Genomic DNA, 26610 nt, shown 5'->3' with positions numbered 1-26610 from the left:
TATATATATATATATATATAATAAAACCTTTCCTATTCCATTCATGCGTTCATGCCTTCACTAATTTTGCCACTAACTGAATAATTTAGTTAATGGTGTATTGCTTCTCTGTCTCTTTCTACCCTTTCCCCGCCAGAATGTGAACCCCATGAATTTTGTGACCACTGCTCTGTCTGGTAACCCCAGCACGTAGTAAGAGGTCTACGCTGATGGTGGGGTTGCATAAAGTGTGTCATCCTGGGGGACACATTTCACTCTCCCTGTCTTGTGCAAGTGTCTTCTCATCATGGAAAAAGAAAACTGATACTGCTTACAGCAATTACCCAGACTGCTCCAGAAACAACAGTGTTCGTAAGCACTCTTTTTCCTTCAAAATACTCTTTTGGAAAGGAGTAATTTAGTGAGGAAGAAATGAGCATGCTACATCAATTGATCATTATGCTACAATAACCCTGAAATTTCTGTGCGTTCCAAGCAGATGCTTTATGGAAAGTTTCCATCCTGTGTGGTGTAATCAATAATTGCCTAACAGGAAGGATGCTGGCAAGAGCAGAGATAACTCTGCCTGCACAAACCCATCTTGGACATATACAGGGAAGCTATAATCAGGGCCGGGCACATAAAGTATTTGAAATTCAATGAAAAAGCTGTAAGTGCATGTAATTAAAAGTGAGCAAAGCAGATAAAGTTAATTATACACTCAGAGGAACTTTTTTTTTTTTTTTTTTTTTTAGACGGGGACTTTCTCTGCCACCCAGGCTGGAGTGCAGTGGCCGGATCTCAGCTCACTGCAAGCTCCACCTCCTGGGTTTACGCCATTCTCCTGCCTCAGCCTCCCGAGTAGCTGGGACTACAGGCGCCCGCCTCGTCGCCCGGCTAGTTTTTTTTTGTATTTTTAAGTAGAGACAGGGTTTCACCGTATTAGCCAGGATGGTCTCGATCTCCTGACCTCGTGATCCGCCCGTCTCGGCCTCCCAAAGTGCTGGGATTACAGGCTTGAGCCACCGCGCCCGGCCAGGAACATTTTTTTTATGCAGTGGGCATGGTAGTCATCACAATCAACAGCACGTGGGGCTTGTACAGAGAGCTGACGACGCTCTTCTCACAATGAAAGAATCCAGTGCCCTAAATCAGAGCAGCCTTTTCAGAGCCATATAATCTCACATAAAGGAAAAGTACAAAGGCTGAAAAGGAAGAGGGCCCTGCTTGGTGAGATCTCAAAATAAAACCAGGTTCTAATAGCAAAGGGCTTGTAACACAGATTTTAAAAAATGAGGAAAAAGTGATTTTTAAAATAAACCCTAGAACCAGAGCAAATAAGAAAACTATGTCCTTAGCTCACGATAGCCTGTTTCTATCAAACATTTTAATTTCCATGGGGCAGGATATATATCTACCAAGAAGATACATATTTATGTTTCCTCCCTGAGATTACAAAAACCTCAGATTTCAAGCTAAAAGAAGGGTCTTTGTAAAACTAGTTAATCCAGTCAAATTGAGTTAATGGTTACAAAGAGATTGATGGAATGGGCAATTTACTGTTCAATAATGAGTTGTCAGTATGGGGCAAAGAGCTGCTTTGATCAGCTGGGCAATCAAATCACAGCAACAGTTCAGGGTTCGATTGATTCCTCAGCAATTAATGGTTACAATAGCAAAAAGAGAAGAAGAAGACAGATCTGACCGGAAATTGGTCTCCTCTGTGCTGAGTGGAGGGACTGACAGCAGGGCATTGTGCGCCAAAGCTCATTTGCACCTGGAATAATGATGAGTCGCAGAATCCCCTGCAATTGAGATCTTCTGGCAATTGCAACCTTAATTTGATGATGCATCTATACTAGGACGAACTGGAAACCAGAACATACCAGTCACATACACTTTAAACTACAAGACTACTTTTACGGTTTCCCCCTAAACTTCAACATGAGTTCTGGATCATATATCCAACTCTTGTTACAAATATAAACAGGCTGATACATTTAACTATTTAAACATTGTAAGCTTTCATGTTGAAGAAAACCCCTAAAATGTAGAAAATAAATGAGGGGGGAAGCTGTGATACTTGAAAAAGTTAATTTCCTTAAAATATGAAGATTGCTGACTAGTCAGTGTGGAAAGATTACATAGAGAATTGACAACGCCAAACAAGAATTTCATAAAACAGGAAATATATCTGGTCAGTAAAATGTGAAAAAAAAAATTAACCTCACTAATCATAAAAGGAGTGCAAAGGAAAAGCAACTGTTAGCAAAGCTTAAAATGGTCAATGAAAGTACATTGGGAGACAGGTTTGATGGGGTTCAGGACACGCAACCTCAAAATATCACACCTTGTGCTTTGAAGAAGTGGTAGAAGCAGGAAGGTCACTCTCATCTTCTCTGGGCCCTTCTCGCTTGAAGCCAGTTATAAAAGAATTCCCTGAACTTCCTATAAGGTAGGTCATAAGACTCTCATTCCAAAGATATTATCCCTATGCCCAAAGGAAAGAAATATCCTTATATATGAAGATACAGGGACACAGAGAAGAATCTGAACAAACAGACCTTACTAAGTCCCCCCAATTTATTACCATCACATCACACCCCCTTTGACCACACTTCTACACAACTGTCCACTCTTCATCAAACTTACCTTACAAATATACAGATGTCTTCATTTCTTTGGGTCTTCATTTCCAAAGGCTCTCATGTCACCTACAATTTATATGAAATATATTTGTGTGCTTTTCTCCTGTTATTTTATTTTTATTTATTTGTTTTTTTGAGACAAAGTCTTGCTGCACTTGCACCCAGGTGGGAGTGCAGTAGTGCAATCTCAGCTCACTGCAACCTCCTCCTGCTGGGTTCAAGCAATTCTCTTGCCTCAGCCTCCTAAGTAACTGGGATTACAGGTGTGCGCCACCATGCCTGGCTAATGGGGTTTCACCATGCTGGCCAGGCTGGTCTCAAATTCCTGACCTGGTGATCCGCCTGCCTCAGCCTCCTAAAATGCTGGGATTACAGGTGTGAGACACCTCTCCTCGTCCTGTTATTCTTTTATTACAGGTGTCTCAGCTATGAACCTTGCAATGGGTGAGGAAAAGATACTACTTTTTCTCCCCTGCAGGCTCTCTGTTCACTATTAGTGGGAATGTAAATTGATTTATCATTTGTGGAAAATAATTCATAAAATCCTTACAGAATATATCAAAATATAAAATATTAACGCCCTCTTATTCAACAATTGCACATCTAGAGATTTAGATTGAGAAATAACTATGTAAGTGTGAAAATATATATGCACACAGATAACTGACACTGTAATATTAATAAGAGTGAAAAAAACAAAAATAACCCAAATCAGTTCACAGTTAAGGATTCATGAGGAAAAAGTTGGTATATAACTACAATGGACTGGGTGTGGTGGCTCACACTGTAATCCCAGCATTTTGGGAGGCTGAGGCAGGCGGATCTCCTGAGGTCAGGAGTTTGAGACCAGCCTGGCCAACATGGTGAAACCCCATCTCTACTAAAAATACAAAAATTAGCTAGGCTTGGTGGCACATGCCTGTAATCCCAGCTACTAAGGAGGCCAACGCAGGAGAATCGCTTGAACCTGGGAGGCGGAGGTTGCAGTGAGCCGAGATCACCCCACTGCACTCCAGCCTGGGTAATAGAGTGAGATCTGTCTCAAAAATAACAAACAAACAAACAAAAAAATAAATATAATGGAATCCTATATGGTCAATCCATTGTCATCGAAGATATCCACAATACATGGCAGAATGAACAAAACACAGTTTAAAATGTGTGAGTATAGGCAGGGCGCGGTGGCTCACGCCTGTAATCCCAGCACTTTGGGAGGCTGAGGTGGCCGGATCACAAAGTCAGGAGTTCAAGACCAGCCTGGCCAATATGGTGAAACCCCATCTCTACTAAAAATGCAAAAATTAGCTGGGTGTGGTGGTGGGCGCCTGTAGTCCCAGCTACTTGGGAGGCTGAGGCAGGAGAATTGCTTGAACCCAGGAGGCAGAGGTTGCAGTGAGCCAAGATCGCACCACTGCACTCCAGCCTGGGTGACAGAGGGAGACTCCATCTCAAAATAAATAAATAAATAAAATAAAATGTGCGAGTATAGAATTATCATGTTAATATACCCAGGTGAGTTTTAAAGAAGCTATGCTTCTCTAGAATGTAAGTTCCAAAGACAGGGCTTTGTGCTCTTCACTGCTGAGTCCTTGAGGCCTAAGACAGTACCTGGTACTTTGTAACCATGCAACCATGTTTGTTGAATGACTAAATGAAAGATGTTTAGAAAGTTTTTCACCAAAAGTTTAGCAGTGGTGGAGAGCTATTTAATAGTAATTTTTTTACTCTTCATATATTCTCTATCATTTGAATTGTCTTCAAAATGCTTGTTTCATTTTTATAGAAACAAATAATACATTTAAATCATGTGATGATGCCCGCTGCCTTTGAGATGTGGCAGTCTCACCTGTTTCGGCGGCTGTGTAAACTGGTTCAGCTCTTTTGGAAAACCATTTAACATTAAATATCCCCAAGTCACAAAATCCTTCTTTCCTTAGTCCATTATTCCTTCTTGGGAATTTATGCTAAGGAAAAAGATGCAAAACATGAAGTGATCTAGACATCCAAAGTCTTCATCTAAGTTTTTATATTACGTAAGTAAAAACTCTGGTCAAGCTAAAGATACCTCTAAGAGAGGGAAGAGTGAAAGTAAATTATGGTAAATCCATTAGATGGAATTTAGGCCGGGCAGGGTGGCTCACACCTGTAATCCCAGCACTTTGGGAGGCTGAGGTGGGCAGATCATTTAAGGTCAGAAGGTCAAGACTAGCCTGGCCAGCATGGTGAAACCCCGTCTCTATTAAAAATACAAAAATTAGCTGGGCGTGGTGGTGCAGGCCTGTAATCCCAGCTACTTGGGAGGCTGAGGCAGGAGAATCGATTGAAGCTGGGAGGCAGAGGTTGCAGTGAGCCAAGATTGTGCCACTGCACTCCAGCCTGGGTGACAGAGTGAGACTCCGTTTCAAAAAAACAAAACGGAATTTAATGTAACCGTGACCAATTCTGAAGATCTACAGCAATATGAACAAAAGGAGGCTGAAAATGCAGGCATGTAATGATTTGATTTAATTTATGTGTAAACAAAACGATCATGCTGTTGTACTATGACGCAGAATCCTGGGTGCAGTTTTTTTCTTTTAAAAACTGCAGAAATAATGTGAATTTTAGAGTTCTAGATAGGGGTTTTCATTTAGGCCTTGCAACACGGCAGTTACATGACCTTGGTTGATCAGTTTCCCTAACGTCTTTGTGCCTCAGTTGTCTTACCTACTAAATAGGCTAACAGTACTACCTCGCAGCATGAAGATGATTTTAATGAGATGCATAAGAGTAACGACAAACTACGGTGATTTTTTAGCGATGCTGTTATTACATTTTCAGTTTTCAAAAAATCTTAAGGTACCATCAGTTACAAAAGGAAAGTAAAATAGCTAAAAAGGGAGTGAGAAAGAGATTCAAGAAATTGGGCTTTTGAGTTGGGCCGCACCCACTCTGCGACTCTGCCGGTGCCTTGAGCGTGTAAAAGCTCCCGGTGACCACACTGGGGCGCAGGCGCCCAGGCCGGGCGAGGCGTTCCCGGAGGTGTCCAGCAGAGGACGCTGCCGGCGGCGACGGGGCCGGAAGTCGGGCCGGAGGCTGCCGGGCGTATTCGCCGACTCCTCCCGCTTCCGCTTCCGCTGCCGCAGCCGGTCGGAACCGAGTTGTCTCCTGTCAGCCGCTGTCCCCGTCGCCGCGATGCCGCTGGAGAACCTGGAGGAGGAGGGTCTGCCCAAGAATCCCGACTTACGCATCGCGCAGCTGCGCTTCCTGCTCAGCCTGCCCGAGCACCGCGGAGACGCTGCCGTGCGCGACGAGCTGATGGCGGCCGTCCGCGATAACAGTGAGGCCCGCACGAGCGCCGAGTCAGCGGCCTAGGCCTGGGCCGTCCCCGCGTTCCGGAGCCTGCGGGGACTTTTTTTGATGGAGCTCCAGACCCCGGGGCGTTCCACTGACGGGGTCTCCGAGACCAGGCCTGGCTTCTCCCGTCCTTAGGGTTTTGCTTTGGTTTGGGGATACCCTGGGGGACCTCGCCTTATCTCGGAGCGGTTTGCATCTCTGTGCGGCCTTCCTCTGTAAGGGCAGCTTGGAGGAGAGTCGTGAGGCATTAATATTTATCCCGGTGCTAGGCACAGGGTAAAGGCCCCGTGACTTACTGTCATTCGGGACTGCTCCCAGGCGCGGGGTATTCCAGCAGGAGAGTTCAGCTTGCCTGTGGAAGGAAATTTGGGTTCGATTCTTTTTGGCCCTTCTATAGTGAATGTGAGTGTTTGAACATATGTATGTGAGTATGTGTGTATAAAAAGTCTTTCCCTGTTTGAAGACTTTTGGAACAGAATCCGGCAAGAGCAAACCGAGGATTGCCCTCCCTCCAGCCCTAGTAGAGGTTGGCAGTGCCAGGATTGGCCCTCACGCAAACCTCCCACCAGCATACGTTTCATGTTTTGCCAAGTCGATTATTAAGCGCCATCACATGCCTTCCTGTTAGTGGGGAAGAGACTGGTGGATGACTTATTGGGGGTCGGGGGGTGAAAGACGTGGGCTGACTGACTTGAGGGCACAGGTGTCCCCACTCACACATCCCTCTTCTTGCATGTCAGACATGGCTCCTTACTATGAAGCCTTGTGCAGATCCCTCGACTGGCAGATAGACGTGGACCTACTCAATAAAATGAAGAAGGCAAATGAAGACGAGTTGAAGCGTTTGGATGAGGAGCTGGAAGATGCAGAGAAGAATCTAGGAGAGAGCGAAATTCGCGATGCAATGATGGCAAAGGCTGAGTACCTCTGCCGGATAGGTGACAAAGTGAGTGGAGATGGTTTCCTCTCTCTGTAGTTAGTATGGGCTAAAATTGGGGACTATTCCAGATAATCGTTCCTCATTAAAAAAATTGACTTCGTTTTAGAAAAAGTATAAAGGTGATCATGCTTGCTTGTACTAGTGAATCAATGTAAAGATGAAAAAGCCTCCATGCAATGCCTTGCCATTTCCCTAAACAGCAGCTAGGACTGTATTCTTCCCCATTTCACCCCATGCCAATAAAAACGTAAGTGTAGATCTAGAGAATTTTATTTACTGCTTTTACAAAATTGGGATCGTTTTCAGCAGTTTTCTCACTTGGTTGGGAAGCACTGGTCTCGTGTCTTTAGTACTTTACACGAATAATACTTTCCTTAGCAGAAACTAAGAAACAGTATAGTAAATGCTGAAGTTCTGTTGATCTTTTACTCTGTACCTGCCCAGAGATAGGCTTTTCAGTTCTTTTATTGTGCATTTATATAAACTTTTTAATATATATGTTTTTTTGAGACGGAGTTTCACTCTTGCCGCCCAGGCTGTAGTGCAATGGAGTGATCTTGGCTCACTGCAACCTCCACCTCCTGGGTTCAATCGATTCTCATTCTCCTCCCTCAGCCTCCCGAGTAGCTGAGGCTGAGGGAGGCGTGCGCCACCACACCCAGCTAATTTTTTTGTATTATTAGTAGAGACCGGGTTTCACCATGTTGGCCAGGCTAGTCTCGAACTCCTGAACCCCTGACCTCAGGTGATGCACCTGCCTTGGCCTCCAAAAGTGCTGGGATTATAGGCGTGAGCCACTGCACCCGGCCATAAAATCTTTTTTATGTAAAATTTTATATATAAAAATATAAATGCTCAATAAAAGAACCAATTTAAAAAAAAATTAATACCTGCAGAAATTTTTTAGTCTTTTTTTTTTTCGTACATGGGATCATAGTGTACTAGTGTACGGTCCTGTTTGCCCCTTTCATTCAGCATTATATTTAAGAGGTCTTTCCATATTTAAGAGGTCTTTCCATGCAAGCATACATAAATCTGGCTCATCCTGGTTAACTGCTGCCAAATGTTCCACAGTAGAGCTAGCTCTGGCATAGTTTATTTGCCTGTTCAGCTGTTGTTGGACATGTGTGGTGTTTTCATCTGTTTTTGCTTTAGCAAACTGCTGCTGTAAAAACATGCTTATGTATGTCTCTGTGTATATATGCTAGTGTTTCTCTAGGGTATAGTATATGAAACAATTGTTGGGACAATGAACTTTTTTTTTTTTTTTTTTAAATATGTGTGGCCAGTTGTTCTATATAACAGCCAGCTTACTCCACCACCAGGGCACCAGAGGGGTACCCACCATTACGGGATCTTTGAAATTTGAGTAACTGTGTAATAGTGGTTAAGAAAATGGGCTTTGAATGTTCTTAATTTTAAATTATTTGCCTGGAAGTATTTAGATATAGAATGACATGGTGCCAATATAAAAAAATAAAAATAGTGTCAACTCTTGAATCAGATTGCCTGGGTTCTATTTTCAACCTTGGTAAGTATGATTTATGAAACCCTCGGTTTCCTCGTGTAAAATAGGGGTACTGATAGTTTCTACTTAATGCGGATTAAAGATAGGAAAAAGCTTAGGCTGGTACCTAGCACGTAATAAGTGCCTAAATGTTCTGTAATGTATGTCTAAAACGAGGTTTTTTTCTCTTTTCTGGTTGTAAACTTAAGAGTTGGTCATTGTAAAAATTTGGAAAATACATAAAAATTTAGAATTATCTAGTGGTTTCCATTTACTTTTAAGCTGTGTATTTGTGGTCTGGTTTTAAAGACTAATATATTACATATGAATGAGAAACTTCAAACTTTTGATTCAGGTTTTGAAGAATTTCAACAAGGACATGCTTGAATCAGTATCAGGAAGTTGTAAAATGTTCTAATATTATATTTCCTCTGTATTTATTAAATATCATTCTTCCAAAAAGAACTTTTCCCCTCCTATTTTATTTAGTATTACTAAATACTTAATGGACTTAGTGGGCTTTTATTATTCACTGTTACCACTGATGAGAGTCTTTATTCTTTATGGTGCTAAGTTTGTTGCAAATTTGTTAGTAGAGGCTCTTTCAAGACACTTTGTCCTTTTGACATATCTCATTAGTCTTATTTTCTGATAAAACAAAATGTCACAGGTTCACCTGTTATTTTCACTCTAATAAACCTAGAATTATCCATTTCTCCTAGGATCCCTGGTTCCTTTTAGTGGAGGATAGTATTTAAAAACCAAGATCTGAGTGCTAGGTGTATCCATTGCTCTCTTCCCAGTCTCTTATAAATTTATGAAATATAACTAATAATTACATAAAACAAACCAGGCAGACACATAATGAAAACTGCCAAGTGTGAATAAATTATTTTATTCATATTCTTGTCTTTAAAGCAAAGGAAACATCCCACAATGCTTTGAGAGAAAATTATATATTTACAAATTAAGTCATATTCTAATAGCGACTAATATCCAATTTCCAAAACCCTTCAGATATGATTAAGTTATTTTGAAACAGTATATTGTGATTAAAGAGAGAAAACATTGAATATACAGAACAAAGAAAAATACTTAACAATTGTGAATATATTATATTTTTCTTAAATTGTTTTCCAGAATCTAAGTATATGCTTGGGCATTTCTTATGTATTTTTTATACTTTATACAGGTAGAGAAAGTAGAATAATAAACCCTTGTGTACTTACCACCCAGCTTGAACAATTACCAGTTAATGGCCATCTTGTTGTACCTCTACTCCTACCTGTTCCCCCAACTTTTGAAGAAAATCCCAGACAGCTGATAGCTTTTTTTGGAAACTTGTAGCCTTTTCTAACCTATTGCCTTGGCTTTCTTGACAGGAGGGAGCTCTGACAGCCTTTCGCAAGACATATGACAAAACTGTGGCCCTGGGTCACCGATTGGATATTGTATTCTATCTCCTTAGGATTGGCTTATTTTATATGGATAATGATCTCATCACACGAAACACAGAAAAGGCCAAAAGGTACTTTCTAACAGTGGGATTATATTCTCTCTAAATTATGATGTTACAAATGAGAAGTTGATATAATAAACTGCCTGTTTTGTTTACAGCCAGTAAGTTTGGTCAAATAATTGATGTACTTATTTAGTAAAATATTTTAAATATTTCCTTTTGGTTCAAGTTGTTAAAAGTTGTTTTCTCATTTCAAATAACAGAAAATTTTTCAAACATGGCTTTGTCTGTTTCCAGACTATGATCTTACTGTTTTTATTTCATAGCTTAATAGAAGAAGGAGGAGACTGGGACAGGAGAAACCGCCTAAAAGTGTATCAGGGTCTTTATTGTGTGGCTATTCGTGATTTCAAACAGGCAGCCGAACTCTTCCTTGACACTGTTTCAACATTTACATCCTATGAACTCATGGATTATAAAACATTTGTGACTTATACTGTCTATGTCAGTATGATTGCCTTAGAAAGACCAGATCTCAGGGAAAAGGTAATGACCAAACTTTTATACTCAAATTTAAATACTTTTTTTGTTTAAATACACAAAATCATTAAAGTGTACATTTTTAAATTTTGTATATATGTTTTTTAAAATACCTAGGTCATTAAAGGAGCAGAGATTCTTGAAGTGTTGCACAGTCTTCCAGCAGTTCGGCAGTATCTGTTTTCACTCTATGAATGCCGTTACTCTGTTTTCTTCCAATCATTAGGTAAGGATAGAATTGATATTTTTGATTATCTGTCTTACTCCTGATCCTATGTGCAAATAACCTCAGAAGATTTTTTACCCATCTGAGAAATGTAGTGTGTAGATAGCTGCATGTCTTTGATCAGTATTCCTAATGTGCCCAATTTTGTTTAGAAGAGGGGTCATCAGATTGTGGCCTGCTGTATAGCCCAGGAGGTAAGAATGAAGTTTGCATTTTTAAAGTGTTGTTTAAAAAAGGAGGATGTGACAGAGAACTATGTAGCTTGCAAAGCCTAAAAATATTTACTCTCTGGCCCTTTGCTGGGGATATTTGCCAGACCCCTGGTTTAGAGTCGTAATGGGGTATAAGGCAAAAGTTAGCAAATGGCTATAAATATTAGGCTTAATGGAGCAAGAAGTGAGGGAATTCTGAATGTGATTTGGGTTAGAGATTAATTGAACCTTGAATTCAGCAATAGGTTATTCTGTATGCAATAGCTAAATAGCTAAATCTTTGTGCTGATTTGCAAATCATTTTCAAGGGCTATGGGTTAAGAAAATAATCTGTTGAACATAATTGTATTCCCTCAAAGCTAGTTTGTAGTGATCCTGCCTACACACATTTGCTTGTTTTTCCCTCTTGTCCCCATTCTTTCCTGGCTATTTGGTTTCCTAATAATGACACAAACTATTAAGATGATAGAAGAATTAGCTTGCATCAAGTTGACCCAGGGGTCTTTCCCAAAACTTAAAATTTGACATTGATATAGTCTCTTGTTTATGCTGCAAATTTCAGAAGGTGTTTGGTTTAATAGATAGCATTGGTGAAAAGTAGGAATGGAGGATTCTAAATGATAACTGTTAATGTTTTTGCAGTGGCTTTTGGCCCAGTGTTTTTTGGATGCTTTCTCCATGCATACAAATTGGGTTGCTTTGTGAGAATTCATAGTACTTACCTCAGGTAATGTAGGAACAGGTTTCTCCAGCATGATGAGTTACTCACTTGGCCTTATCTTCTCATACATACACATAAAGTTACGTTGATTTTGTACATAAGGTTATATTGTAGAATTGCTCTTTTCCCTTTTTTATGCTTGGGGTCTCCTGGTCATCACTCAACTCAAATATGGAACCCTTCCCTGCTTCCCTGAGTCAGAACAAATCTCTTCTCTGCATTCCTGGGGCTCTTATTGTATGCCCCCTGCTTTAAAAAAAATTGAGGTATAAATCACATACCATAAAATTCCCTAAAGTGTACAATACAGTAGTTTTTAGTATGTTGGCAAGGTTTTGGAAAGAGTAATTCCAGAACATCTTGATCACCCCTAAAGGAAACCCATACCCATTAGCAGTCACTCCCTATTCCTCCTTTCCCCCAGCCCCTGGCAACCACTGATCTACTTTGTCTGTACGGATTTGCCTATTCTTGACATATCATCTAAGTGCAGTCAGAAAATATGTGGCTTTTTGTTCCTGGCTTTTCACTTGATAATGCTCTCACATTCATCCATGTTGTAGCATGTATCAGTACTTCATTTTGTTTTATAGCCAAATGATAGTCTGTTGTACGTATATACTACATTTTATTTATCCATTCATTAGTTCATAGATTGTTGGGTTGATTGCACTTTTTGGCTACTATCAATAATGCTATAATGAAGATTTGTGTACAGCTTTTTCTGTGGACATATGGAGTGGAATGGCTGCATTTTAATGGTAACCCTCTAATAAACTTTTTGAGTAACTGCCAGTTTTCCAAAGCAGGTGCCTGCACCATTTGACATTCACATCAGCAGTGTGTGAGGGTCCCAGTGTTCCCACATCGAGTACTTACTAATTTCTGTCTTTTTGATTATAGGTATCGTTGTGGGTGTGAAATGATATCTCATTGTAATTTTGATTTGTGTTTCTCTAATGACTAGTTTCATTGAGCATCTTTTCATATACTTACTGGCCACATGCCCCACTTGCTAAAACTTAGCACACAGTTTTGTGATAATTTCCTAGTTTGTCTCCTTTGCTAACTAGAATTTCTGGGAGCAGACCTTATGCTTTTTTTTTAATCTTCATAATGACCCTGACAGCAGGACAGTACTTGGTACTAATGTGCTCTAAAATAATTCAATTGGAAAAGGAAGTAGTGTCCTTTTCTAGGTAATACCTGACTATATTTAGAAATCAAAAATAAACTGAGAAAGTAAAAGGTTTTGTATCTCACCTCACCCCCAAATCCATACATGCATTCACTCACATAAAATTCTTCCCGAGACAATGATTTTAATATTTTGTTATATATCCTTCTAGACCTTTTGTTCATTTATTATATGCACTTTAAAAAAGAAACATTTAAAAACCAAAGCTATATGTACACATATACTATACACTATATGTACACTTTATATGATACAGTTGTAAACAGTATCATATAAAGAAGAAAAAGTCTTTCTCTAATATATGATCACCAGTGTCCTTTCTCTAAAGGCAACTGCTGTTAATCAGGTTTTCAAGTGTGTCCTTCAGGGGACACACTATCCAGAGATACAAGTATGTAACACTTCTATGTATTGTGGAGGTATTTTATATGCTGTTTTGTAAGTACCTTTTTTTCTCTTCACAAGTAATGTGTGTATCTTTTCATGTCACTATACATATAATTGGTCATTTAGTTTTTGAGTGGCTGTCGTGTACTAACATTGAGAATAGCAGCAAATTGAACAGGTAGTGTTCCTAGGAGCTTCACGTTATCCTTTCTTAAGGACTTCCTAGTATTTCAATGTATTGGCTATGCCATAATTTATCCTCTACTGACAGAAAACTAGGTTGTTTCCAGTTTTGCCCTATTATAAGCAACCCTGTTTTGAACACTCCAACAATGCATCCTTCCCACTTGTTATTTCCTTGGGAAAAAAGTCTAAGAAATGGAACTTTCCAAAGGTTAAATATATTGTGTCTTGACCACCGTTGCCCTCCAGAAATATGCCAGTTTATATTTACACAATTTATACTTCTCTCAGTCTATAGCATTTGAGAGAGCCTGTCCCACCCTCTCCATACTCTTTGCCAGTCTGAGAGAACAGAAATAATTTTATTGATGTGTTATGCATTTCTCTTATTAGTGAGAATACGTACCATCTCATGGTTAGTGGCCATTGAACTCCATGTTGCTAAATCATGTGTTCCCTTGCTCATCTTTATCTGCCTTGATGTTGACCATCCTTTGCTTCTCACCACAGCTTTCTCTTGGTTCTGCAGTAACATGCTCTTGTTTTGTTTTCTCTGGACCTACCTCCTTATCCACTGTTACACCTCTCAGTGACTGACTGCCTTAGACTGAGTTACTGCCCTTGTCTCTTATCTTCATTTTGTGCCATCAGATACGTTTGAATGGCAGTGATTGACAAATTCATGTCTCCAGCCCCAAACTGGAGCACCAGACTCATGCCTTAATGCCTCCTTAGCGTCCTCACTTGGCTGTTTAATAGGCGTATCCACTTGAACACTGCCAAAGTATGCTTAAATCCCACCCTGACCCCCAACACTAAAAACAAATATTCTCCTTCTCCAGGGATTTCCATCTCATTGAAACCACATGCATAAGTATACTCTAGAGTCTCTTTTCTTGCTCACCTTCTGTATCCCTGTAGTTGTCTTCCTGCTTGCATTACTGAGTCTGCCATCCTTTCTGTTCCTGGGCTTAACCATGCTTTTCCTGCCTTCAGACTTTTTTATCATTTACATTGCTCTGTGCTTAGCCAGCCCCTCAAAGAGATATTCCCTGTCCACTCCAATCCAGTGGAGGACTTGCTCGTCACTGTATCATGTTACTTTTATTTTCTTCACAGGATTTATCTTGTGTATTTGTTGATCTGTCTCTGCCCTTTGAAAATTTAGTTTTTGTGGCAGCAAGGATCTTGTCTTTTGGTTCACTGCCATATAACTATCTACAGCAGTGATATACAGGAGTTATTCAGTAAAATAATTTATATTTGTGTGGATTGCTCATTAATACTCTACGTACATTTTACTGTTTAATTGACTTCTAAAGACCTTTCTGGATCAAGGCCATTAACTCATCATTGTAAATAAAATTTCTAGTTTATCATTTGTCTTCAAACCTTGTTCATAGTGTTTTGTTATGTAGACTATTTACATGAACAAATAAACAGGAAATAGGAGTCATCAGTCTTTGCTTTCTTGCTTCTGAGTTTTGTTGCTTTTTGAAAATGTCTGGTTTATACCTTTTTTCTGGTCTGTATAAATCATTTTTCACTGCACCTGCTGTTTCTCTGTTAGAATTGTTTAAAAAATGAATTTCACTTTATTTTACTTAAGGCATAAGAAGTTCTCCATGGTTAAAATGTTAGTACGGGAACTTTGTCATCTGTGAACAAGTTCCTTTAGAAGCTGAGCTCTTTCTGATGCTGATGTCAAATAGCCACCTGCTACTTAAGGATGATGTTTACATACCTGGCCTTCTTTATTACTGCTGTTGCTGCCATTGTTGATGACATGATGTGGAAGGGCAGTGAGAAATTTGATACTTGTTCATCTATCTGTTGGACTCAACTAGTGTTGCTTTAGTTTTTAATCTTTTTATCTGAAAAGGAGAGTCTTATAATTTGTCATTTTATTCATTGCAGCGGTTGTGGAACAGGAAATGAAAAAGGACTGGCTTTTTGCCCCTCATTATCGATACTATGTAAGAGAAATGAGAATTCATGCATACAGTCAGCTGCTGGAATCATACAGGTCATTAACCCTTGGCTATATGGCAGAAGCATTTGGTGTTGGTGTGGAATTCATTGATCAGTAAGTCTGAATAATGCCACGTTAATTGAAGTTTTAAAGTTGCCTTTTAATACATGAACTTGTACAGTTTACTTGTTTACATTGGTTCCCTCAACCTTGACGGGGAGGGGGGAGGTTTTTTCCTCAATATTATCAAAACATATCCTGTCACCTCTGCCTTCCTCATATCTGCCCCTTGCATTAACAGATGGGAAAATGAGTTGTAGTGACTCTAAGTGATTTGTTAAAGGTCATTAGACCAGTTGTTACCAGAGTTGTCTTCTGTAATTTCTTTGTAGACCACACTGCAGCTACAGTAATGACTCTTAGATCTCGTATTTTACAGTTGGTCATATCCCCTCTGATAATTCCTTCCAGTTTTTAGGTTGCTGCTGCAATTCTGTTCAAATTGGTTGTTAAATGTGGGACTTTTAGTACTTGCATCAGTGATTGAACAAATACTTAATGAGCCATTACTGTATGTTTGGTATTGTTTTACAGCTCCCTCTTCACAGACTTTCATTGTAGTAGTAGGGAAGAGATGGCAAGGAAGCCAATAAATATAAAAGGTAATTTCACATAGAAATGAACCTATGGAGATGAGAAAATGCTATCCTTACATATGGCATGCTTGAGGAGATGAGGTTTGCTTTGAGATTTGAATTGAGAAGAGTCAGGCATACGGAGTCCTTCTGCATGCAGAAAAGGGGATAGAAAAGGCTAAGGCTTTGAGTCAGGAATAAGCTTGGATGTTGTAGGAACACAAAATGTCAGTGTGGCTCCAGCATCGTCGGGGGAGCAGTAGGAGATTGTGAGGATAATATATGGAGAGTTAGGTGATTTGTGTAGGGGTCTTGTAGGTCATGGAATGGAGTTTGAGTTTTAATTTAGGTTTGATAGGGAGCTACTGGAAGATTTTGAGCCCAAGTTACATGGTCCTCTGCAGTGTCTTATATAGAGTAAGGTAGCAAAGACCAGTTGCGCTGTTTAGTAGCTCTTGGAGGAGATGTTACTGTGGCTTGGACGAGGATGGTAAGAGTAGAGTTGGGGAAGAGACATACACAATATGGGATGTCCAGATGGTATCTAGATCGGTGGCTCCCACATGTGGGTGTTTGTAAATGTTGATGATGGTTTTTTCAATGGTCTGCAGTGGAAACTTTAAATGAAGATGCATTTCTTTTAAATAAGACCATTTTCTTTTTAGTATTTTTTAAATTTCAAACATCCATAACATTCTAAAGAATTGTACAGTACCTTTTAACATATTGTCACAATCTATACATTTTATGTTTTTTAACCACTTGAAGGTAAGTTTCAGACACCAACACATTTTTTAAATGATCCTTCCCAAAACAGAAGGCAGGTATCCCAATATTTTGTTCCATTTCTGAATTCTAGTCTGTGAAATTGAAGTCAGATGACCACTCTCCAAGAGGGTTGTTCATTAGGGTGCAGGCTGGGCATTATGAGTATGTTTTTCATGAGTCAGTGGAAGGAGTGGCTTGTTGTGAGCAGTGCATGAGAAAAGGGCTTGGCTTTGCTTCTTTTCCAACTCTGTGGCCTTGGTCAGGTTATGTCTCTTCAGTATCTTAACTGTGATGTTTCAGTATCTTAACTGTGATGTGAAGATGATAAAGCCTTAATTAGTTAGGGGCACACACAGCAGTATTCCTTAAGTCATCTTGATGACAAGTGAATGCAAGGCAGCTGGTACCTTTCAGGTAGTAGCTGAATTCCGGTAGTATTTGAATTGTTCAGTTTTTTTTCTTCACGTTCTAAGACAAGCTTAAGATTAAGGCAAAGGTTGCACCATTGAGCTCTAGTTGTTGTTACCTAAAAAGCCCTTGTTTTAAATTTCTGTGATACCTAAGAATTTCAAATCTGGGTTGTTATGGATTCTTTCTTTCTCCCTTAAAAAACTACATTTTAGATGAAATCCCCTTTTTAAAAATGGGCAAAGCAATAATTCTACATCATTTCTCGCCTCCCCTTGTTTAGACTAAGACATGTTGGAGAGGGAAGGGGTCGTTGTTTTAGTAAATCTACTATTGATGTGTTTACCCATGGGCTGTGTTCCATAATTTTGTTTTAGGTCTTTTGTTTGAAACAGTTTATTACTTTATTAGTTTAATCAGTTTTAGTCCCTAATTTTTCCTAACCTACAGTTTTTCTCAGAGTACATATGAATGGTTTCATTGTTTGATCTACTTTCTATCTGAATATAAACTTCTAGGATCATGTTTATTCTAGATGACTTAAAGCCTGCAATAACATCAGGGACAGCCTCAACTACTGCATATGCAATAACAAGCTTGAAGGGAAGCTAAATGTTACAATTTTTAAGACAGTATTTTAATGCAGTTTGCATTTTTCTAAGAATTTTCTATAAAGCTAATGCTGTTATTTTTTTTCTCTAAATTAGGGAACTGTCCAGGTTTATTGCTGCTGGGAGACTACACTGCAAAATAGATAAAGTGAATGAAATAGTAGAAACCAACAGGTACTCTCATTTTGTGTATCATTTGTTACACTGCTCAGAATAAGGGGCATTCCTAAATTTTAAGTGCCTTAAATTTTAAAAGTAGGTGAACTATTGTCATGGAGTAATGTGAATGGTAAATAATTCATTTTTTCTTGAATTTATTTATAGACCTGATAGCAAGAACTGGCAGTACCAAGAAACTATCAAGAAAGGAGATCTGCTACTAAACAGAGTTCAAAAACTTTCCAGAGTAATTAATATGTAAAGCCATGTAACAAAGGATTTCCTTTAGAGATAATTATTTGGAATTTTTATAGCTTACTTCACTATGTGCCCAGGTCAACTGTATAAAATAAATATGCATTGTTTCTTTCCATTTATTTTTTCTTAAACACATGCCGTGTAGAATGGGGTCCACTTATGTTAAAATACTGTCACTTGAATTATTCATTATTGAAAATCTGGTTTATAGTGTTAAGATTGCAGCTGGGTTCAGATCCTGACTGCCTCATCAGTAAAATACAGATGGTGACACAGGCCGTTATTTCTTACCTGTAAGCTTCCTGATTTTTTAGAAAGAAGAGTACATACTATATAGTGGCCTACAATTAAACAGTGTCTCCCACTTAGTATACAAAAGATAGAAGATAATAAAATGTGTAATACGCTTTCCCTCAGAAACAAGTAACCATATAGGACAGGAAGTTACCCTATTTTAGGACACTGACATAACCTGGATTACAGAATCTACCAAGGCCGATCTTAGTTTTCTAAAACCTTGTATGTAAATATTAGCAAATTGAATCCTTTTTCCAAAAGTAGGACCATAGTAATAGCAGTGAGGAAAACAAACTTGTTCCCCTGTTTGAAACAATTTATTACTTTTTTTCAGTGTGTCAGATAGGAATAAGTACTGTAAGAAATATAAAACCAGAGAGAGAGATACAGGGTATAGGCTCTCTTCTGTGAGGTGTTGTGGAAGGCTTCTATGGTAAGGTGACATTTAAGTGAAAAGGAGGGAAAGCCCATGCACATATGGAGGGAAGAAAGACAGGGAAAGTCACTGGTAATTTTAAGTGCAGATTTGGCTTACCTTTTAAGTCTCACTATGGCATTCGGTGGCATGGATTGTAGCGGCAGCTGGATTTGCTAAAAGATTAGAATGGGATGAGGGGAGAAAATTTATCAGAGGAGATCCTAAGCTTTTGGCTTAAGTGAAAGATACCAGAGATACTAGTGACCTTAATGAGCAGTTTTGGTAGAGGTGAGTTCAGAAGAGAATGGGAAATGGCATTTTACTGTAAAAGGCAGGGGAAGGAAAGAAGAGTTTTGAGTTTTGTTGTTTTAAAGAGCATTTACTGATGGGAATGATCCCTGTTAACATATTAGTAGGAAAAAACACATGATCTCATTTGATTGAAAATAATTTGATACAATTCAACATTTCTTCATGATAAAAACTCTTCAGTAGACTATGAATAATAGGCTGGGAAATCAAAGCCCTATCACAAGGTAATTAATGGCAAAATATTAGAAGCATTATCTTAAAAGTGAAGACAGTGGCTCTCATCGCTGGAAGAAGAGCCATTGGTTATATGCCAAGGAAAGCAATGTAGCCAGAGCTCTGTTTTGAAAGGAGTTTCCTGTAGGCACTATGGTGGAGGGGAGGCTTTTAAAATGCTGAATATGCCTATTTTGAGAATATCCACCTATGAATTTCTAAAAATGCTTATCTAGAAAACATTTCTTGAAGAAAAAAAACCTCAGCTTTTTGGGTTTCTACAGAAAACCAAAGCTAGTCAGGAATGCAAAGGTGGCTTCTGAATGTTACAAAGTTGCAGTTGGTCACCCACAGGCTGCAACTGGCACACCCTAAATACTTTTTTCAAGAAAAAAATTTATAGTCACCACGTAAAAGTTGACAGTTTAAAAACCACATATCTAGCTTCTCTGGAAAAAGGAAAGATTAGGCTAACTCTGGACTCATGCTCCAATAAGCTAAGCGACAAGCATAGCTTGTTTTCCAGTGTGCCCCAGTCCACCCAGTCTGTTCATATACACTGCCTGCCTGGCCCCTGTTGGCATTTGAGTTTGTTATCCCTGCACTACCCCCAATATTGTACATGTGAGGTTGATGGTTAAAAGTCTCCTGTGTTAATCAACTAGGAAAGGGTGTCCAATATTCTGGTTTCCCTGGGCCACACTGGAAGAACTGTCTTGGGTGCCACACAAAATACACTTAGTTGATGAGCTCAAAACAAAACAAAAAAAAACACCTCAGTGTTTTAAGAAAATTTACATGTGTGTTGGGCCACATTCAAAGCTGTCGTGGGCTGTGGGTTGGACAAGCTTGAGCTAGAAGAAACTATCCAAATAATTCTTAACCATCTTGTCTCTAGTAGCTTTAATTGATACAGCTTGTTTTTTGAAAGTCTGTCTTTTCTGCTTTTATTCAAGGGTGCTTCACAATATGAAAATAAGATTATGAAATGATAGTTATATTTGCAGAGCGACAGAGCTAAAACAGTTATACATAGTTCCTTTTTCATGTTGGTAAATGTTTTCTTTTGAAGTTGGAAACAATCTTATTTTTAACCCTGGTTTCAGTCAAAATTAACTATCCTAGTGTGAAATGACATCACCAGGATAAACTATCTTTTGTGGTTATTTTTAAAGCAAAAATGCCAGTTTCTCTTACCTCAATAAAATTTTATTTTATAGTAAATCTATCCAGTAAGAGATAAATATTTTAAAGCTATGTCAAGGTATGGTAATCTATTTCCTGTATTAGAAATAATAGCTTTAGGTCAATTTTTAAATACCAGTGTCTCTTAGGACAGAAACAGTGTAAAAACCACTTTTGTTAAGCACCCAGCTTTTACCTGCCCCAGACGGCTAGAAGGATACCTACAACTTGATCACTGAGCATGCAATACTCCAGTACACTTAGGATTTTATGACTGAATACATGTGGTCTTTTATAACCTGACCAAACATTAATTGATAAAAGGCTACTAATCATTAGCAAATCATTTCTGTAATTTCATATTCTGAATTAGTCCTTGGTGCTGCCGTTAACCTAATGTTTTTAAGAGGATGAACAGTTGACAGTTGAAATACCTGCCCCCATGATTATGGGGAAAAAGGGTGGAGGGAACTATGATAATCCCTGGCCTTCCCAATGCTACATAAACTTGTAGTTGCTGGTAACAAACCTGTGCCTTCACAATGGCAATGGGGCAGTGAGGTAAAATCCCCATCTGGAAAACGTGAAAAGCTCTGACAATCACTAGTTTTGGTTTCAAAGCTATAGAGCCACAGATTTGCATTATGCTTGTGTTTCTGAAGGACTATAAAGGCTATCAGGAATTTGTAGCAATCTGATCCAGGCCATTTTAACCTTGACATACATGGTCAGAGGGTGTAACTGTTTTTTCATTTAAAAATCTCTTACAGTGGCATAACTTTCCCTGTACAAATTGGGTTTAAGAAACAAGAGGGACAATTTGCTATTCAATGATGAGCCTTTAATCCAACCATTATATATCCCCTTTCCCTTGAAGAGACCATTTAGTTAAGACTACCAGCAGGTGGCACCTTGACAACTTTACCAACCTTGCCTTTTAAAGGTGACCAGAGACCTGTGCTTTTCCAAAGTACTGTTCGTATAATATCAATGTGGGGAAACTCTACCTTTGATTTTTGAGGACTCTGCTTTTCTTGAAACCCTCTGGGTTAGAGATTGTTTTATTCATATGCACTTCAGTTCAATGTTTCCTAGTCCTTTGCTTGTTCTCCTGGCCATTATGTTTCCACCTTCTTCCAAAATGCCATGTCTTTGAAGCTGCTTACAACCCAGCAACACCATCAACTCACTGTGCTCACTGTCCTCAATCACACATCTCCAAGTCACTTTGCCCTCTTCCATGCAGATCATCCCAGAACCAAGTAGCTGCCTCAGTCTTCCTCCCAACCCTAACTAATTTGAAATGGATAACCTATACAACACCCTTGGCTTCACAGTTCCTCAACCTGAATTCCACTGCTCTTTTCCTTCATGCTGCTTCTGTCCACTGCCATGGTTTCCACCCAGGAATCACAAGCACATCTGGCCAGTTCTGCTTTTGAAAATAATACTGGAATTCCAATTCCTCCATTCCCTGTCCTATTCCTAAAAGTGCTGTATCACTTTGATAACTCTGGCCCCTGAATCCTGCCCCGTAGCCCCTCACTTGTATTGGCCACATGGAATTGAATGTTGACTTTGCTCTGTGACCCTGAACAAATCAATTGTCTAATCAGAAAAAGTTACCTGGAAGGAGATTCCTAAGATCTAACAAGAAGGTAATTCCAATCAAACCAGTGTCTTAAGAGCACCTGCATAGATTCTACGTGGTGGACTTCCAGTTCTCTTCCCTGAATACCCAATCCAGACTATCATCAATCACTCAGTCACATCTTCACTCATACTCTTAATTCTTTGGCAATCTCCCTGCCCAAGTTCTAACTTTTCCACCCAACCAATACATGCTGTTCCAGTTATCCTGGACTAAACAGGATAATAAAACATTACCTAAATGGGTAGATGGCATTGATAATTATAATAGAATCGACTCTAAACTTCTAACCCTGTAACCATCTCAATCTCACCCTTCTTCTCTGCCTTTCCTTACCTCTCTGACTTTTTACTCTAGTGCTTTTCTCCATTTGTCTTCATGAAAACAGTCTTCTCCAAGGTCTTGTCCTGGGTTTTCTCTCTGGGCCATGGAGGATGGGCTTCAGGTTTGTGATATCCTGGAGGCGGATTATAAAAATGTAGTGTGCCTGTGCCTCGGTCAGACAGGATCCATAACTTCATGTGATTCCTGGAGCCTGAGGAGGGGAAAAATTAAGAATCACTGTTCTGACAGGCTTGAATTATCCTGGATCTGCCACCTATTTGTCATGGGACCTTAAGCAAGATACCTTCTTAGGAGTTCCTCATCAGTATGATTGGAATCAAAATACCTGCCCTATGAGGGCTTCGTAAAAGAGAGGATATATATAACTTGGCACAGTGTCAGGTATATTAAGTACTTAACTAGAGAAGTATTATTTTAACATAAGAAGCCAAATCGAATAGCTACCTAATTTTCCCAGGTAAACTCATCTACCCTTATGACCTCATTGATCATCTAAAAGTGAAAGACAACTCTCCATCTTTATTTTCCAGCTCAAACCTCCCTCCTAAGGTCCATCCAGCCTGTACAGCCAGCTGGGCACTAAACCACAATTTCCCACCAGCAGCTCAAATCTATCATTATGTCTTTTTCCTTCTCTATTGCCATATCACACATTTCACTTAAAGCTCAATTGGTTTGGCCAAGCTAAAAATCTGAAGTCTTCTTAGACTCACTCTTCCCTTTAATGTTGAATAGAATTAGACCTCAAGGCCTGTTGGTTCTACTTTTAAAAGATTTCTGAAATCAGTATCAGGTATCCTCATGGTCAGCCTTAGTTTGGAAACTTAATAGCTCTTACCTGGATTACAACAGCTTTGTAACTTATTTTTGTCCGAGGTTCTCACCTGTTGATTCTGTCTTCCATTGTTACTGGGGGGCCATAGGTGGCAGAGATGTTTTTTTGACAAAGTATTAAATTACAAGTGATTCTCCCCTTCCCTCTGGAGACTTTTTCTTCGGCTGATAGCCTCACTCTTCCTTACCTCCTAAGAGATATTCTAGTTCACGGGTTTTGGATGTAGAAAATGAGGATAACAAGTGCCAAGAATTACAGCCTTACAAAGTGAAAGACTACTTTAATTAACTTCCATTAACAACAGAAGCAAGAACTTCTTACAAGAAAGAGGAGACTAAGAAAGGAGTGAGAAGGGAGAGGAACTTAGACTTGATTTAGGGGAGTGCTTTTTGTTAGGACTGGGGACAGGGGCAGGTAAAGACAGATCTTTGAAGCAAAAGAGTGAGAATTCAAGAGATGGGAAAAGAGACTTAAGTGCGTCTTTGATTTTCCAAAGTTTTCAGTACAGATTTGAATGGCTTTGACTTTTGGCAGCTGCACGGTGCTAGAACTGGACCATGAAATATCTCTGGGCTCTGACAGTTACATTTGGGTTAATCTAAGCCTGATCCCATGTGTTCCTGGATGAGGCCCCATGACATTCAAGGTCCTTGACAGTCTGACACCAGCTTCTCTAACCCTATAAGGCCCTTCCATCCAGCAAAATTCCTGCAGAATTATTCTGTATCCCTCAACATCTTCATACCCATGTTCGACGCATTTGCTCCATCTGCCTAGAATCTTACTCTTGTCTGCCTTTCTGCCTGGTGAAATCCCACATATGCCAAGATCCAACATTGCTAAACCCTTTTCCTTGAGTTGGGATCATCTTGTTATGCAGGGCCGGGATACCTGCAAGGGAATGGAATTAAAAAGGGTAAGAGATTGACTTAGCAGTTGAACCTTTTCTTGGGAAGTTTGAGGACATCCATGGTGAAAGGATTTACCTACAGAGAGCACCTCATGATTAGATTTGTGGGAAGTACTGAGTGGGTGGCTGACTTAAGTAAGGAGGGAATGGGAAGTCCACAGGGCAGTAGGAACTGAAGCCAACATGACTCTTTCATATCAGGTATGAACATTTTTGCTAATATACAAAGCAGTTGCTCCTCTTATTTTAAGCAACACAAATAATTTATCAGAATGATTTGCAAACAGTAAAAATGTCTGGATTTCTAGAGGTAAATGATTATGCTGTGTTCCAAATAATACTAAAATGCACTTGTATTGCCAGTAAGGGAGGTATGTAAAAGGAAGAGATTAGACCAGGTCTGGATAAAAAGCTTATCTTAAATCAAAACTACATGTCATCAATTTTGCACCTAAGTACAAACAGAATGTGTTTCTCAATCCATCAACTCCCTCGTTTCCTTCACAAACATGCAAGGCCAGAATACAGCAGTGTTCACTGTTTACACAGTTGCTAATTTATCCAAGGCAAAGCTTTGTGCCCGCAAATGGAAACATCCCCCGGTCTTAGAGGTATTTAGCTTATATAACAGGGAGGCTAAAGTGAAGGGGCTTCACAAGGGTGTTCAATGCCAAAAGTGATGAAAAGTCAGAGTGGACTGAAAGAGTTTAGTATCACAACGAGGCAGAAACATGTAAAATATTTCATGCAGCCAACCTTATTTATTGAGAAGTCCTAATTTTATTGCCCGTTAAGTAACATGTTTGTTCCACAAGCTAATTTCTTATAAAGCAAAGCACAACCTTTTCTTATAAATAGTATAAATTATTTTATTTACAGAAACTTGTTACAAAACAAATAGACTATATATTTCTTCTCTTTTAAATATCCAAAGTAATTTTCTATCCCTTGACATTTGTTCATGTTCTATACAGCAGCCAACACAAAGTCCAGCTGAGATGCTCTTGATTATGTGTACAAATTACCAAACTATTCACACGTTTTTAACACAGGAGATTGCTTTTATAACCAAGCTCAAAAAAAAAAAAAAAAGCAAAATGCTTTCAAGGCCCTACATTCACACTGACAGTATGTAGTGCTCATTTAAATGATCTGAAAATGTAAAATGTTTTGCACAAAATGTAAAAATGATTATTTTCTGCTAAACAAACTTTTTAACAATATTTTTTCAAAGCCCAATCCCCCCAAACCCCCTGGACAGAATGAGCGACATTAAGAAATTCCTTGGCAACAGAACTCTTACAGGAAGACAGCTGCCTTTATAAGTTACATTTTTCAAATTATACATTTTTTTCATGTTCTCAGAGGTACTTACTTGTATTATATTTTTGGAATACAAAATATTTTAAATATTTTATTTTAAATTGTATTTCATGAGTGAATAACAAAACGGACACATCGTGTAAGTTGCTGGCTGACAAAAAGATTTGCAACCCTTGGTGCCACCAGGCAATCCATCACCAATTGAATTACTATGAACCAAAAGGTCTTAATTTTAAAATACCTTATAAAATTACCAGCATGGGTGGTTTTCAACTCCTCCCCTAAAATTTTAGAAACAATATTTATGTGGAAAAAAGCAAACTCCAAAAGTTCAACTGAACATTCAAGTCTTTTTAAAGAGATTCTGTCTAAGCTTAAAACTAGGTTCAGGCACTTTTCAGTTTTTTCCATTAGTTTTAAACCACATCACATACTAACATACATGTGCTCAGAGTATACACACACACACACACACACACACACGCAATCACACACTCTCACACATAAAATACTAACAAAAGAAAAGCAGTGTGTCACTTAGTTACATGTAGTCTATCAGGAAACCAGGCAACCAGGAAGAAGCAATGCCCACTTCATCTGTATGAATCCACTCCCGAGACACTAAAAGGGACAAAGACTTTTCACAGAACAGAGGCATCCCTTAAAACTGTAAAGGAGGCAGGTTCTAGAACTATTGGCTTGGCAGTGAACCACTTCAAATTATAAAAAGGTATTTACTTTTATTAATTAATAAATAAATACTAGATGATCTCAATTGTACCAAAACAGGATATCAGAAAAAAAGACCTGTGCAAAAATACATATTTAAATATGTACAATTCATTTTAACAAAATATGTCTTCTGAAATAGGGATACTTCCATATTTATAATAGAACAAGAAATTCCAAAATAAAGATACAAAAGTAGGTTTTGTATAATTCTTTGTTCATCATTGCAGCACTTTTTTTTTTTT

General features: G+C 38.9%; 1 protein-coding gene and 2 long non-coding RNA genes across 6 annotated transcripts in view; 1 reads left to right on the top strand and 2 right to left on the bottom strand.

Moving 5' to 3' along the window:
* The window catches only part of LOC108531526 (uncharacterized), a 15523-nt gene extending 10109 nt beyond the window's left edge, over positions 1-5414 (bottom strand). For 2 of the 3 annotated variants that reach the window (XR_001886185.1, XR_001886187.1), the window contains exons 1-5: positions 5334-5414; positions 4474-4591; positions 2632-2693; positions 2330-2470; positions 1685-1847 (exon numbers count right to left, since the gene is read on the bottom strand). This is a non-coding gene — a long non-coding RNA (uncharacterized LOC108531526). The remainder of the gene's footprint in view (positions 1-1684; positions 1848-2329; positions 2471-2631; positions 2694-4473; positions 4592-5333) is intronic. The other variant, XR_001886186.1, reaches the window with a different exon arrangement.
* A 201-nt stretch (positions 5415-5615) lies between these two features.
* PSMD6 (proteasome 26S subunit, non-ATPase 6) lies at positions 5616-18262 on the top strand. Of its 2 annotated transcripts, none has more exons than XM_017875014.1 (8): positions 5616-5946; positions 6704-6909; positions 9793-9938; positions 10196-10415; positions 10527-10635; positions 15254-15422; positions 17827-17904; positions 18055-18262. In XM_017875014.1, exons 1-8 carry the CDS (start codon positions 5802-5804, stop codon positions 18149-18151), a joined length of 1170 nt encoding a protein of 389 aa, XP_017730503.1. In that variant the 5' UTR covers positions 5616-5801; the 3' UTR covers positions 18152-18262. The 2 variants fall into 2 exon arrangements, with proteins under 2 accessions (XP_017730503.1, XP_017730504.1); XM_017875015.1 differs by lacking the exon at positions 5616-5946 and adding an exon at positions 5953-6365.
* On the bottom strand, positions 16589-26604 carry LOC108531527 (uncharacterized). Its single transcript, XR_001886188.1, has 3 exons — positions 22560-26604; positions 18980-19035; positions 16589-17019 (listed from the first exon to the last, which is right to left on the bottom strand). It is a non-coding gene; the product is annotated as an uncharacterized LOC108531527 (long non-coding RNA).
* Positions 26605-26610: the final 6 nt, after the last annotated feature.

The sequence above is a fragment of the Rhinopithecus bieti genome, unplaced genomic scaffold (genome assembly GCF_001698545.2).
Source record: "Rhinopithecus bieti isolate Rb0 unplaced genomic scaffold, ASM169854v2 scaffold_8601, whole genome shotgun sequence".
In the NCBI taxonomy this organism is placed as follows: domain Eukaryota; kingdom Metazoa; phylum Chordata; class Mammalia; order Primates; family Cercopithecidae; genus Rhinopithecus; species Rhinopithecus bieti.
This window is presented reverse-complemented; position numbering and strand designations above follow the sequence as displayed.

What these genes read in the sequence shown, in the direction of transcription:
- PSMD6 (XM_017875014.1), top strand. Translation starts at nt 5,802, where the DNA reads ATGCCGCTGGAGAACCTGGAGGAGGAGGGTCTGCCCAAGAATCCCGAC. An exon ending in TCTGCCGGATAGGTGACAAA is followed by an intron (nt 6,910 to 9,792) that starts GTGAGTGGAGAT and finishes CTTTCTTGACAG; the next exon opens with GAGGGAGCTCTGACAGCCTT. An exon ending in TGTTTTCTTCCAATCATTAG is followed by an intron (nt 10,636 to 15,253) that starts GTAAGGATAGAA and finishes TATTCATTGCAG; the next exon opens with CGGTTGTGGAACAGGAAATG.